Raw genomic sequence first — 13,364 nt, 5'->3', positions numbered from 1 at the left:
ACTACAACTGCAAGACTTCAAACTTTGAGGGTTATGAAGGTGTTTTCTTCCTATGTAAGTGAATCCATTCATAGAGAGCTGGGCTCTCTGGGTGGGACTTGTGGGGGGCGGGATCTGAGGGACTCACTGTTCGACATATTTTAACTGAACAGCGTTGAATGCTAAGCCTTGGTTCACACTACTAGGATTACTTAGTGACCTGCGACTGTGAAACCGTCTCAGGTGAAGTGAAAACACAGATTTTTATAGGTGCTTTCCTAATTGCAGCATCTTGAGTCACTTGCACTACTTTTAGGGGACTTGGATGCTGCATATCACCCATAACTCCAATAACTCCAATGTAACTTCAGCAGCTAGTGGTCTATTTGTCTTAAACCTTGCATCTGCTGAGACTTCTTAGGTAGTGTTTTTTTTCAACCCCTTCCCCAGCCCATCTCATTGACACTTGAGCGTAGCAGAAATAATGTTTTTTATTTTTTTATTTTTTCACGTTTAAACAAGTATCACTTGAATGGGCTGCCCTACGAGCAGCAAATGCCCCAAAGTAGTTCAAGAACCTTTTTGGGCTTATAGTGTTGCACATTTTGGCCGCAAAACATGCGTCTACATGTTTCCGAACATGTGGCAAACCTGCGTAGCCTGTGCTCTGCCATTTAGGCAGTGTTGGCATCCATCTATGCATTTCTGAACGCATGCAACCCACAGAAAATGCACCATTTATGTGCGTTTTGAAAATGTGCTGCAATGCTCACCAAATGTTCATCCCTCTCACTGTGCCATTCAGTCTGGGTTCGCATCTGCGCTATTCTGAATGCATGGCAACCCGCACAGAGTACAACAAAACAGAAAACGTCAAAGGTTGCCTGTCTTTCTGTAGTCAAAAGGACTGCTAATACAAGTGTTTTTAGGACTGCAAAATTAGCTTGATTTACAGTGATCTGTAAGTAAAAGTATTTTTTCTTTGCTTCAGGTACATGGTGCATCGACTGCTTCTTGCTGCTTTGGGAAGGAGAGAGCTTGATGATAGAGACCATTATGGAAACAAAAGATTGGACCTTGCAGGACCTCTGCTTGCCTTTCTCTTCAGAGGGTAAAATAGCTCATCTTTAACAAGCTCGTTGAATAGTTCTTATACGGTTTAAAGCAGGTGTTAAACATGGATTGTTGTTGTTGTTATTGTTTTTTATAGAATGTTTAAAAACTTGCTAAAAGAAGTAAGGATCTATGCACAGAAATTCATTGATCGAGGAAAAGACTTTAATTTGGAACTGGCGATTAAGACAAGAATCATTTCAGATGGCCTAAAGTACTCCCTGGCTACTGGAAATTGGGGAGACCAAAAAAAAGCCCATCAAGCTAGAGCTGGTGTATCACAGGTGAGTTTATTTAGTGCTATGAAAAACAATGTTAAATCCCTACACGCAAACCGCATGCTAAAGTATTTATAATTCTGTTGAACAATTCTCATGATCCAGGCACAACTGGGTCCTGGACCACCTTCACACGGCCCTAGAGTTTAAAGCAAATGCCCAGTTTTCCTTTCACTTTAAATAGTATGTTTGGGCCAAGCTAGTCCATACAAACTATTTCCTTCACTAATTTGTGCCCACTGGGCGCGCTCTGTATAAACTGTAGACTACAAAGCTTCCTATGATTGGTTGAGTCGGAGATCATGGCATTATTGCGTCTACAAACTATGGGATATTTTTATGGCATTTTCTTTTTACTTTTTCCACTAGTAATGGCGATCAGCAAATTTTTAGTGTAACTGCGACATTGCGGCAGACAAATTGGACACCTGACACTTTTTTGGGAACCAGTGACATTATAGCGATCAGTGCTAAAAATATGCACGGTTGCTGTACTTTAACACTGGCAGGGAAGGGGTTAACGTTTTCTCTGGCCGCATGCGCTCCCCAGTGTCTTTCACAAAATGACGAACAGGTACGTCGTTTCGCGCAATAGTCAACCTGCCGCAGTACAAGTGCGGTAGGCGGTCGACAAGTGGATACAGTTTTTACAAGCGTGCCCAGTAAAAGAGTTTTAAACCATTCATGTGTACAGTAAAACTTTGGATTGTGAGCATAATTTGTTCCAGAAGCATGCTGGTAATCTAAAGCACTCGTATATCATTCGTACTCGTATGATTCGTTCTACATCTAATTAACCAGAAGTCCTTCAGTCTGTAGTCCATATAGAAATATAGCACTGTGATATTGGTTGTGTAACCATAAAATGTCCATCCAAAAATGGCAGCCTCCACAGGGATTAGAAGCCAAATCCAGCAGGAGCTACGGAGTAGAAAAGGAGAGGCGCCTCAAAATGGTTGCATTTAATGAAAGTGCAACATTTAGCAACTTACATGGTTGATTATTAACCTCCCTGGCAGTATTCCCGAGTGTGGCTCGGGGGGAAATTTTAGTGCCATTAGCGGTAACCCCGAGCCACACTCGGGGTACCGCCAGGGAGCATCGCTGGATCCTTGTAGAGGGTTACTTACCTTGTTGCCGAGATCCATTCGCCATACGGGGGCCGGATCGTCCGCCCGATGCTTGTGAGCCCTGGCTTCCGTCTCCTGCGACGTGACTCTCGCAGGGGGGTGAAACCGGCGGCAAATTTGAAAAGTAAAAAACACAACACACAATTTCATTACAAAATAATATTAATTGAGATTAGTTTGCCCCCTAGTGCCCTTTCCTGCAGTTTTACTGTTGTGTGTATGTATATGTATGTATGTGTGTATATATATATATATATATATATATATATATATATATATATATATATATATATATATATATATATATATATATAATGCATGCATGCATACATACATACATACATACATACATACATACATACATACATACATACGTCCTTCATCAGGACGTTTTTTGTAGGTACTGAGGTTTGTAGTAAGGTCTCGGGATTCTGTGGCGGACGCCGCAGACACTCTGGTTGCCCCGTGGGGCCAGTATCGTCTGATTTTATGCTTTTCCCCCCCTCTCAAGCTTCTTCTGCAACTTCTGCACAGGATCGATGCCGAAGGGATTCCAGTTATTCTGGTGGCCCCGGACTACCTCGCCAACGTCCCTTAGAGACTTGAAAAAATCACAGCGCAGCGTTTAGAAACATTATAAAATGATATAAATGGATGAATCGACAAATACAAGTCCCAAAGTGATAAGGTGCTCATGCGGACATGAATAAACAAGATGTGCTCCACAGTGTGAATCTTCCACCAGCCACACTAGCTTCTCATGTCCAAGTTTGACCCCTTTATTACCAGACGGGTGAAACAAGCTAAATCCTTGGAAAGGGTGGGAATAATGTTCACAGCAGGGACACTCTCATAACAGACCTGGATTCCTCAGTCAAGACAATCCGATACATTATTTGGGGAAAGACAAAATTCAGTGTGTAATGTACTAAGTGCTTTATTTGATAAGGTAAATAGTAAAATTACCAAAAACGGCACTGAGCCCAGTGCACACTAAACAGTGTGGTTAAAATAAAAGCTCAAAGATGGATGGTGGGTGACATCGACTCCTCCCTCCGTACGCGCTTTGTTGGGCGGCACAGTGGTGTAGTGGTTAGCACTTTCTTTTTTTTTTTTTTTTTTAAACTTGAAACTTTTTATTGTATTTTTTTTTTTTCTGTTCAACGTTTCAACAATAGATTACAAATAAGTAAAACAGTCTGCAAGACTGCGTAAAACCATCACATAGTACAATCAATTAACAGTATGAATCACCAAAGTCGAGCAGCTTCCTACAGTGGTAATGGTGCTACTCTAGAGTGGAGAGCTTAAAACAGAGAGTCAAGAAAGAGTGAGATGTTCTCAGTGGGGGATATAAACGAGGAGTCGCGTATAGACTCCAAACATACATGCAATGTAGTTCCAGATGTAGTTGTCCAGTGTATGCTGTGTTCCAGGATTGAGGAGAAAACTGCTTCATGTAGATGAAAATAAATGCAGTATACAAGGCGTTATTTGTAGAAGGCAAGTAGGTGGGATTGATCAGTGTGGTTCAGTTGGCTCCTTAGAGCAGAGGGAGGTAAAGAGTCAAAAAGTCAAGTAGTGTCCAATTTACTATTAGGATTTCTGAGCCAGGGTTTCCACAGTGCGAAGAAATTTGTTAGGCTGTAATGAGCCTTAGCAAACATGTATTTCATATGCATGTTTTGGTTCAGAATGGTTATGCACTGTTGAGAGGTAGGTGCACAGAGCGCTTTCCAATTTCTGGCTATGGCTAAGCGTGCCGCTATTAAGATGTGTGTGATGACAGCGTGGAATTCATCGTGCCAAGTGGAGAGCCCCACACCCAGCAGGGCAGTTTGTGGCTCTAGAGAGATCTGTTGCCCTGTGAGTTGGTTGATGAGCAAATTGATTTCCTTCCAGAAAATAGCAATCTCGGGGCAGTTCCACCAGATATGTGATGCTGTGCCAAATTGTCCACATTCTCTCCAGCATCTATTTGATTGTGTTGGGAAGATGCGCGACAGTTTATCCGGTGTGTAGTACCAGAAGTGAAGAATCTTTAGAATGGATTCCCAGTGGGTTAAACATTTGGAAAATTGCTTCCTTGAACTGAAGATGTTCCTTAGAGGGCAGCTTTTGCTGATTTTGCGTAGTTGCCAACAGTCTATAGAAAAAGGAGATCCCATTGTATGATTTAGATGGACGTAAATAGTGTTGGGCAATCGTTAGAGGGAGTGTCGAAGAAGACCATAGACCACTTTGCAATGTGTGCCGAATGCGAAGGTATTTATAGAAGTCCTGATGGGGTATATGAGACCCACTTTGTAATTTAGAGAAGGTAGATAGCTGGCCTTGTTCATATAGGTTTTCAATCGAGGTTAGACCAGTTTTCACCCAAGAGTCAATTCCCAAGTCCTGACATAAGTTTAATGATTGAAGCGGTAGTAGCTCGAGGGTCGGTGTGGAAATGCCCTGGGACATTTGTAAGATGGCTTGCCAGACTCGAATGATAGCAGTAATTGAGTTTAGTAGGAACGTCGGAGGGTGAAGTTTCAACCACAGAGCTGCAAGCAAATGCTTGGGTGGGCAACCCAGTACCACTTGTTCGATTTGCAGCCATCTATGTTGCTGTGACTGAGTCCACCAATATTTGGTTTGATCCAGAATAGTTGCTTTATAGTACTTGCCAATGTCAGGGGCACTCAACCCCCCCGAGCCCGACGGAGCATACCTAGTGGAGCGTCGGACTCTCGGTGTTTACCATTCCATATAAAGGAGTTAATTGACTTTTGGAGTTTGTTCAGTTGGTCTTTACGGAGAGTTAATGGTATAGCTCTGAATAAGTAAAGGATATGTGGCATGAGAAACATTTTAGCAAGTGCAATTCTACCAGCCCAGGATGTTTTGACATTGCGAAGGCTTAGAGATAAGTCCGTTAGTTTAAGTACTCTTTCCAGATTGAGCCTCACTTGATTGGCTGAGGGTATTGTGAGGTCAATTCCCAGGTATCTCAAAGTGGAAGCTGGGGCCCAAGGGAAAGGGGAGATTGCAGATATTTGCCTTTTAAGGCATTCAGTGAGGGATATGCCTAGCATATTAGACTTGGAGCAATTAATTTTATACATGGAGACTGCACTAAACTGGCTCAGTAGGTCGGTGAGTGCCGGCAATGAGTGGGTCGGGTTGGTGAGTGCTATAATAATGTCGTCGGCGTAAAGTCCTATTTTATGAGTGGAGTCCCCAACTGTAAACCCTTCAATCTGGGGATGTGACCTAATAGCTGTCGCTAGCGGGTCCATGATGAGGGCGAAAATCAGAGGGGACAATGGACACCCTTGCCTGGTGCCATTGGAAATACCAAAGGGTTTAGATGTGAGCCCTGATGTCCAAACCCTGGCAGAAGGGCAGGAGTATAGATTCATAACTGCTGTGAAGAAGTGACCCCGTATACCGAATCTGTGAAGGACTGCGGAGAGATATCCCCAATGTACTCTGTCAAACGCATTCACTGCTTCCAAAGACAGGAGCAGAGAAGGCGTTTGAGGATGCTCAGCCCACTGGATGAGGTCAATAAATCTCCTAGTACCATCCGGAGCTTGCCTCTGCGGTATGAAGCCAACCTGGTCCGGTTGTACCAAATCAGCCCTATAGCATGCCAATCGTGTAGCTAAGGTTTTCGCATATAGCTTGGTGTCTGTATTGAGTAGAGAAATGGGTCTGTAATGTGCCGGGTTGTCAAGGGCTTTGCCAGATTTCGGTATGGTAACAATAGTCACTTCCAAAGACTCCCCGGGCATATGTCCTGTTGCTACAAAATAATTAAATGTTTTGCACAAACGAGGACTGAGAGAGGTGATAAAGGTGCTAAAATATTCATTACAGAAACCATCTGGGCCAGGGGCCTTATGTTGGGGAAGGTCACAAATAGCTGCACAGATCTCTGCTTCCGAGAAGGGAGTATTAAGTTGAGAGCACTGGACAGGTGATAACATCGGTAGGCGCAGGGAGTTAAAAAAGTAATTAATGTGGTCCAGAGTAGGAGAGGGTTCCGCAGGGTCATTTTTCAAGTTATATAATTTAGAGTAAAAGTCACTAAAGCAGTCTGTCTTTAGGGTCACTTAGTCTGTGGCCATGGGGGGAAGTCATGTGGGGGATCCTGTGTAGGGCTTCTTTTCGCTTAGCTTGTTTCGCTAAAAGGTCTCCCGGTCTGTTATGTTGTGTGTACCAGTCAAGTCTGAGTTTTCTAATATGGTGATCAAAGGTTGCGTATAGTAAGGAACTTAGGTCATCTCGAAGTTGACGCAAAGCCTTGACGTTGAGGTCAGAAGGGCTGACTTTGTTAGAACTTTCTAATTGTCTAATTTGAGCCAGAAGGTTATTGATCTTTTCAGATCTCTTGCGTTTCTCTTTGGCACCCAGCTTCATAAACATGCCACGGATAAAGGCTTTATGCGAGTTCCATATAATCGAGTCATTATCTATTGAGTTAGCATTCACTTCAAAGTAGGTCTCTATTGCCGTCTTGATCTCCTCCTGGTACAATGGGTTGGATAAAATGGAAGTGTTCATGCGCCACAAAGAGCTCCTGGTGGGATGGTGTCTCTGTGCCAGGGTTAAAGTAACCGGCGCATGGTCAGACCACGTGATGGAACCAATGGATACTTTAGAGACAGACTGCAGAGTTAGGGGATGTACCAGGAAGAGGTAAATTCTGGAATAGGACTTTTGGGCTGCTGAAAAGTAAGTGTAATCTTTTTCGGTGCCATGAAGGCAACGCCAGGGGTCGTACAGATTTTCAGAGTTTATCAAGTTGGAGAGAGCAGTGTATCTAGGTCTAGTAGGATTGGACGTGTCCAAAGCATTGTCTGGAATATCATTAAAATCTCCGCAGAGGATTATTTGATCCCTGGGAAAAGGTTGTAGTTTAGATAGTATTGTTTTAAAAAAAGGACTGCGTCCCATGTTGGGAGTATAGACATTGGTGATAACTAACGGTGAGTTGTTAATTGAGGCAGAGAGAATAAGGTATCTGCCGCAGGGGTCTGTTTCTATATGGTGAAGTTGGAAAGCAACAGTGTTTCGTATAGCTATCATCACACCTTTCGACTTATTGGGTGCATTCGCAAAAAATTGGTGTGGGAAGAGCCTATGAGTGCCTGAAGGAGCCCTATCTTGTGCAAAATGCGTTTCCTGGACACACAATATATCTGTTTTGAGAGATATTGCCTCCCTCCATAGTCCGGAACGCTTGAAGGGGCTATTAAGCCCTTTCGCGTTGATAGTAGTGATATTGAGGGACATGTCAAGATGAGCTGGCGTTGCACGTACGGCCCTGGAAGAAATCCCTCTAGAATAAGTATGAGAGGAGGGGACCTGGAACAGCAAAACAAAAAAAAAAAAAATTCAACTCGTAATAGTACTCTACTAGTTGTACCCACTGAGAATCAAGATACTCAAACGGTATAGGTTATTGATAGCAACACATTTAAACAATAGGTAGCACCCAAGAGAATAGAAAACAGAAAAGTAAACCAAATGTCAACGTTCACACGTGTGCTTAGCACACTTCTTACTAGGGGTGTGTGAAAAAAGAGAAGATAAAAAATGCCTGAGTCTCTAAGGAATATGAACTGCATAATTCCCTTGTGGGGAAGCCCCGTAAGGTGGCAGAGGTAAGATCATCACAAGGGAGATGGGCGTTGCTTATCACGGTCCAGTGGTCCCCGGGAGTCTTTCGATGGATGTTGATCTTGCTCCCGGACAGAGTGCGTCGATGGAGTAGGGACTAGCCCCCAATTGTGGAGCTGTTTGTATCCCTCCTTTGGGGATGTAATTGCTATTTGTTGGCCCTGGTAAGTAACCAAGAGCTTAGTGGGGAAACCCCAGCGGTAGATTACATTATTATCCTGCAGCACTTTCATCACAGGGCCAAACTCTTTCCTCCTCTGAGCTGTTGCAGGCGAGATATCCTGGAAGAGGGACACACCAACGTACGGAGACGGCAGCACCCGAGCGTTCCTGAGGAGTTGATCTTTAACGTTATAATAATGTATTCTAGCCAAGATGTCTCTTGGAATTGAATCTGAGAGGTGTGGTGGTTTAGAGATCCTGTGTGCGCGGTCTATAAGGAGATCTCTAGGCGATAGGTCAGGGGACAATTTCTGCATGAGTTGTTTCAAATAGGGTATGATGTCTTGCGGCTTAATGGTCTCAGGAATACCTCTAAACTTAATATTTTGTCGCGACCTGTCTTCCAGGTCTGCGACTTTTAGTTGCAGCTTCTGGATCGCTTCAGCCTGTACCTCATGCATGTCCACCACCTCATTGTGTGCTGCTGCCATGTCTGAAAAGTGCATTTCCATATTGTGTGATCTCTCCTCCAGGTCATCCAATCTTACTGACAATTTGTGAACAGAGAGCCTGCGCTAGTTCTGGAAGCCAGATTGAAGAGAGAGAAGCATTGCCTTTAGTGTGGCTTCAGTGGCTGGCACGTCTGCTGCAGGGAAGGCAGACAGAGGGTTAATGCAGGACTCTGTCAGATTCAGGGCTTGTGAATTGTCGCTGTCTCCGTGTTGTTTTTTAACAGAGGAAGGCTTTGTAGGAGAGAAAGCTGGGGATACTGCAGCTCTCTTACCTCTATCAGCTGAGGGAGAGGTTAGGTGCCGGGGGTGACTCATCCATGTCAGATTCCGGGTCCGTGACCTGTTCGTTCAGGACCTTTGGCGCCTTTCCCGGATCCTCCACTCCCTCAGTGCCATCTTTGGAGGAGCGGTGAGATGACATGACAAAGAAATCTGTGAGGCGGCAGGGACCCGAGGACGGCAAACGGTCATACTCCGGGAGTGTGCGGCTGTCTCTCCCTGTGAAGACAGGGCGGCGGAGTCGGGCTGTGTCGCTCGGTGAGTAGCTTTTCTCCCTCAGAGACTGCGGAGCTGTCGTTTATGCGGCCATAGTGCTCGGCGGCCAGGACACGCCCCCCGTGGTTAGCACTTTCACCTAGCAGCAAGAGGGTCGCTGGTTCGAATCCCAACTATGACACTACCTGCCCGGAGTTTGCATGTTCTCCCTGTCCCTGCATGGGTTTCCTCCGGGTACTTCGGTTTCCTCCACACTCCAAAGACATGCTGGTATGTTAATTGGATCCTGTATAAAAAAAATTGGCCCTACTGTGTATGTATGCGAGTTCGGGACCTTAGATTGTAAGCTCCTTGAGGGCAGGGACTGATGTAAATGTAAAATGTATATGTAAAGCGCTGCGTAAATTGACAGCGCTATATAAGTACCTGAAATAATAATAATAAGAATAATAAAGGCGGGACTTCATCAGATCTGCTGATAAAGTCACACCTTTGGGGACGTAACGTGTACGGAGGGCGGAGGAGTCGATGACGTCACTTGCCATCCATCTCAGAGCTTTTATTGTAAGAACGATGTTTACCGTGCACTGGGCTCAGTGCTGTTTCTGGTAATTTTACTAGTTACCTTCACAAATAAAGCACTTTTAGTACTATGTTTTGCATTTTGTCTTTCCCCAAATGATGTATCGGATTGTCTTGACTGAGGAATCCAGGTCTGTTATAAAACTGTCCCTGCTGTGAACATCATTCCCACCCTTTCCAAGGATTTAGCTTGTTTGACCCGTCTGGTAATACAGGGTCAAACTTGGAGGTGAGAAGCTAGTGTGGCTGGTGGAGCATTTGCACTGTGGAGCACATCTTATTCATGTCCGCATGAGCACCTTATCACTTTGGGACTTTTATTTGTTGTTTCATCCATTTATATCATTTTATATTTCTAAGCACTGCACTGTGATTTGTTTTTTTCAGTTTGGGATTTGGGATTTTGGACCTTAGTATTTGGCTGCTTTCCATTTATTTATATCTTTTTTTCTGTGGTGCGCTGATTTTATTTTCATTTTTATCTTGTGTCCCTTAGAGACTGCCTCTCAGACAGGATCTGCTGTCCCAAGGGCCAATCTTCCATCCTGCTTTACAATTGCTGGCTTTGACAGCCTGGCTGTTGAAAGCCAGGTGCTGCGGGATAGAGATTTGTCTGGGTCGGTGGTTCCGACTTTGCTGAAGGCTAGGAAGTCTACCTCGAGAAAGATTTACCATCGTACATGGAAAGCGTACATCTTGTGGTGTTGGGTCACTTGTTAATCCTCATTCCTTTTATTGGTGGCTCGGATTTTGACCTTCCTTTAACGAGGTGTTGAGCAGAAGTTGGCCTTGAGTACCATCAAGGGCCAGATGTCTGCCTTGGTTGTCTTCTTTCATAGACCCTTGGCCACGCTTTCCTCGGTGCCTACCTTCTTTCAAGGGGTTCGACACCTGGCTCTGCCAGTGCGGTCTCTTATGCCATGGAATTTGAATTTGGTGCTTTCAGTTCTCCAGAAACCTCCCTTTAAAAATATTCAGGAGATTCCCCCGCTTACGCTATGACAGAAGGTGGCATTTCCGGTGGCTATCGGAACTGGTGGCATTATTTTGTCGTACCCCTACTTGGTGGTCCACAAAGATAAGCTAGTTCTTAGTCCACACCCTTTGTTCCTACCTAAGGTTGTCTGACTTCCATTTGAATGAAGACCCTTTGTTGCCTTCCCTGTGTCCCAGACCTGCTTAGTCCAAGGAGTTTGCATTGCATGCCCTGGATGTGGTTTGGGTGATTAGGGTGTATCTTGCAGCTACAGTCTTTTCAGAGGTCAGACTCAGTTTGTAATCACGGATTGGCCAAAAAACGGGCTGTCCGCTTCTACTGCGACCATTTCCAGGTGGATCAGACAGGCAGTGACGAGCCTATTCTATCAAGGGTCAGGTTCCTCCTTTTCCTGTAACAGTGCACTCTACTCCAGCGCTTAGTGCTTCTTGGGGCTTCTGTGTCATCAGGCGTCAGTGGTGCAGATTTGCAAAGCGGGCCACCTGGTCATCAGTGCACACTTTTACTAAGCTCTTCAGAGGGGTTGTTTTGTCATCTGCGGATACTTCTTTTTGCCGCAGGGTTTTGCAGGCTGCGGTCTAGAGGGTCTGTTCCCTCTTTGGGAGTGTATTGTTCAGGTTGAGCTCCAGTTTTTGTTTGTTGAGCTCCTCTTGCCTGGTTGGCTTTTGTTTAGTCTTGAGGTTTTTTTGTCCCACCCCTTGTGTTTTGGCACTGCTTGGATACATCCCAATGGCTCTGAATATGGAGTGCTGTGTCCATCAAAGAACTAAAGAGAAAATAGGATTTTTGTACTTTAAAATATATTTCTTTGAGTTCATTGACGGACACAGCACCCTCCACTCTATGGAGTTTTTATACTTATGATGCTGCTTGTTACTAAACTGAAGGCCTACAGTAGAGAGGGGGATGTATACCAGCTAGGACTGCCCATAGGTGTAGCCAAGTGTTTTAACTATTTCGTTCACTGATGGACATTGCTCCATGTCTTCTAGACCTTTGGGCTTATGCTACTCTTTTCAGGAGTAGGACTAGGCGTAAACAATTCTGGCTACACCCCTTAAGCAGTCCCAGGGGGTATACCATCACTTCCTGCTATAGGACTTTAGTTTTTTCTGCCTAGTCAGGAGTAAGTACCTGGCACTCTGCTGTAATCTGCGGTCCTTGAATTTTTTTCATTTTTCAAATGGATTTTTTTTTTCTTTATTATCCTGTGAGAATCCTGCATGTTCTTGTGTGAACTACAATCAACCTGTTCCTCTGTGAACTGAAATAAACAGCCGGCCTGGGCGATGCACTGGATAGCCTAGATCCTCTATGGTTTTCCCGGTCTGGCCTGCGTGAGCGCGACCCATCTATTAGCTCTGCACTAGGTTGGCCGTGACATAGCCCCACTGGACAGGGGCTGGCCGGCGAGTGAAACACCTTGCGAGGTCGCTTAGCCCTGGTCACGACAGCAGTCACGATCAGAGCCACAGCGTACCTCAGGCCGCAGCACCCCCATTCCAAGATGGTGCGGTGGACTGCTGGGAGTTGTGCCCGCCTGATGCCAAGGTGTGGTGAGTAGTGTCCTCCCTCCTTTCTCGGGGAATTGCTGGGGTGGTCGCGGGCCCTCCCTGGGGATGGTAGGCCCCCCTCTGTCTGTCCTCCCATCTCGGGTTTCCACCCTCTCCCTAGCGGGGTTCCTCTGTGTTGGTCGCCCTCACCTGCCCCGTCTCTCCCCCCCCCTCCTTAGCCCCCTTTTGGTGGGCACGGGATGTTTTTTTTGGGGGGGGGGGCTTCATTGGTGCGGGGCCGGAGGGCGCTGGGTGGATGTCACTGAAGGCCTCCCTTTGGGGCCTGTACGTTTGCTGCAGGGGGAGTCCATGGGGGGTTCCCTCCTGGTGGATTCTTATTTCCTTGGGGTCCCGGGTCCCGCACAGCGCTGCATGGCGCCGCCATTTTGGGTTTCCCATTGAAAGTGGCGGTGGCCATTTTCTTGTAGTGGGGTGATGTGCTGTGGGGGCCTCTAGTGTCAGTGTCGGCGCTTCCTCTCCCTTTTTGATGGCAGTGTGGCAGGCTGTTTGGCGCTCTCCAGCTCTGGGGTGGTGAGTTATAGTGGGTGTTCGATCCCTCCTGTACCATACACAGTGCCGCGGGTGCGCTGATTCTTGTGGTGCTCCAAACAGTGTGCATGGGGGAGAGCTTTTTTTTTTTTGTGCACAATGTGGCTGCGATTAACCATCGAGCCTCTATAGCGTGTATCACCACCTGGCCCACTCCTTGAAGCTGCGGGACCCTCTCGGTCTGTCTGCCCTGGCGGCTATGGCCGCAGCCCTGCAATCACTTGTATCAAAGGTTGATATGGCCCTGCAAAGGTGGCCTACCAAACAGCGCCCCCCGCCTTCACCTGTATCCTCTGCCGCCTCCAAGTCTGAGGTGGATTTGGCCACCACGGACGAGTGTCAGC

The 13,364-nt window shown here is 45.8% G+C and overlaps 1 protein-coding gene across 2 annotated transcripts in view; it reads left to right on the top strand.

Moving 5' to 3' along the window:
- The window catches only part of POLR2B (RNA polymerase II subunit B), an 837,536-nt gene that overhangs the window by 257,692 nt on the left and 566,480 nt on the right, over positions 1 to 13,364 (top strand). For both annotated transcript variants that reach the window (XM_082254374.1, XM_082254373.1), the window contains 2 exons: positions 971 to 1,090; positions 1,190 to 1,376. In XM_082254374.1, coding sequence (XP_082110500.1) covers positions 971 to 1,090; positions 1,190 to 1,376 — 307 coding nt within the window. The remainder of the gene's footprint in view (positions 1 to 970; positions 1,091 to 1,189; positions 1,377 to 13,364) is intronic.

The sequence above is a fragment of the Pelophylax lessonae genome (genome assembly GCF_965119305.1).
Source record: "Pelophylax lessonae genome assembly, chromosome: 1".
NCBI classification, from domain to species: Eukaryota; Metazoa; Chordata; class Amphibia; order Anura; family Ranidae; genus Pelophylax; species Pelophylax lessonae.
The sequence above is the reverse complement of the archived record's forward strand: the minus strand, read 5'-3'. Positions and strand labels throughout refer to the sequence as shown.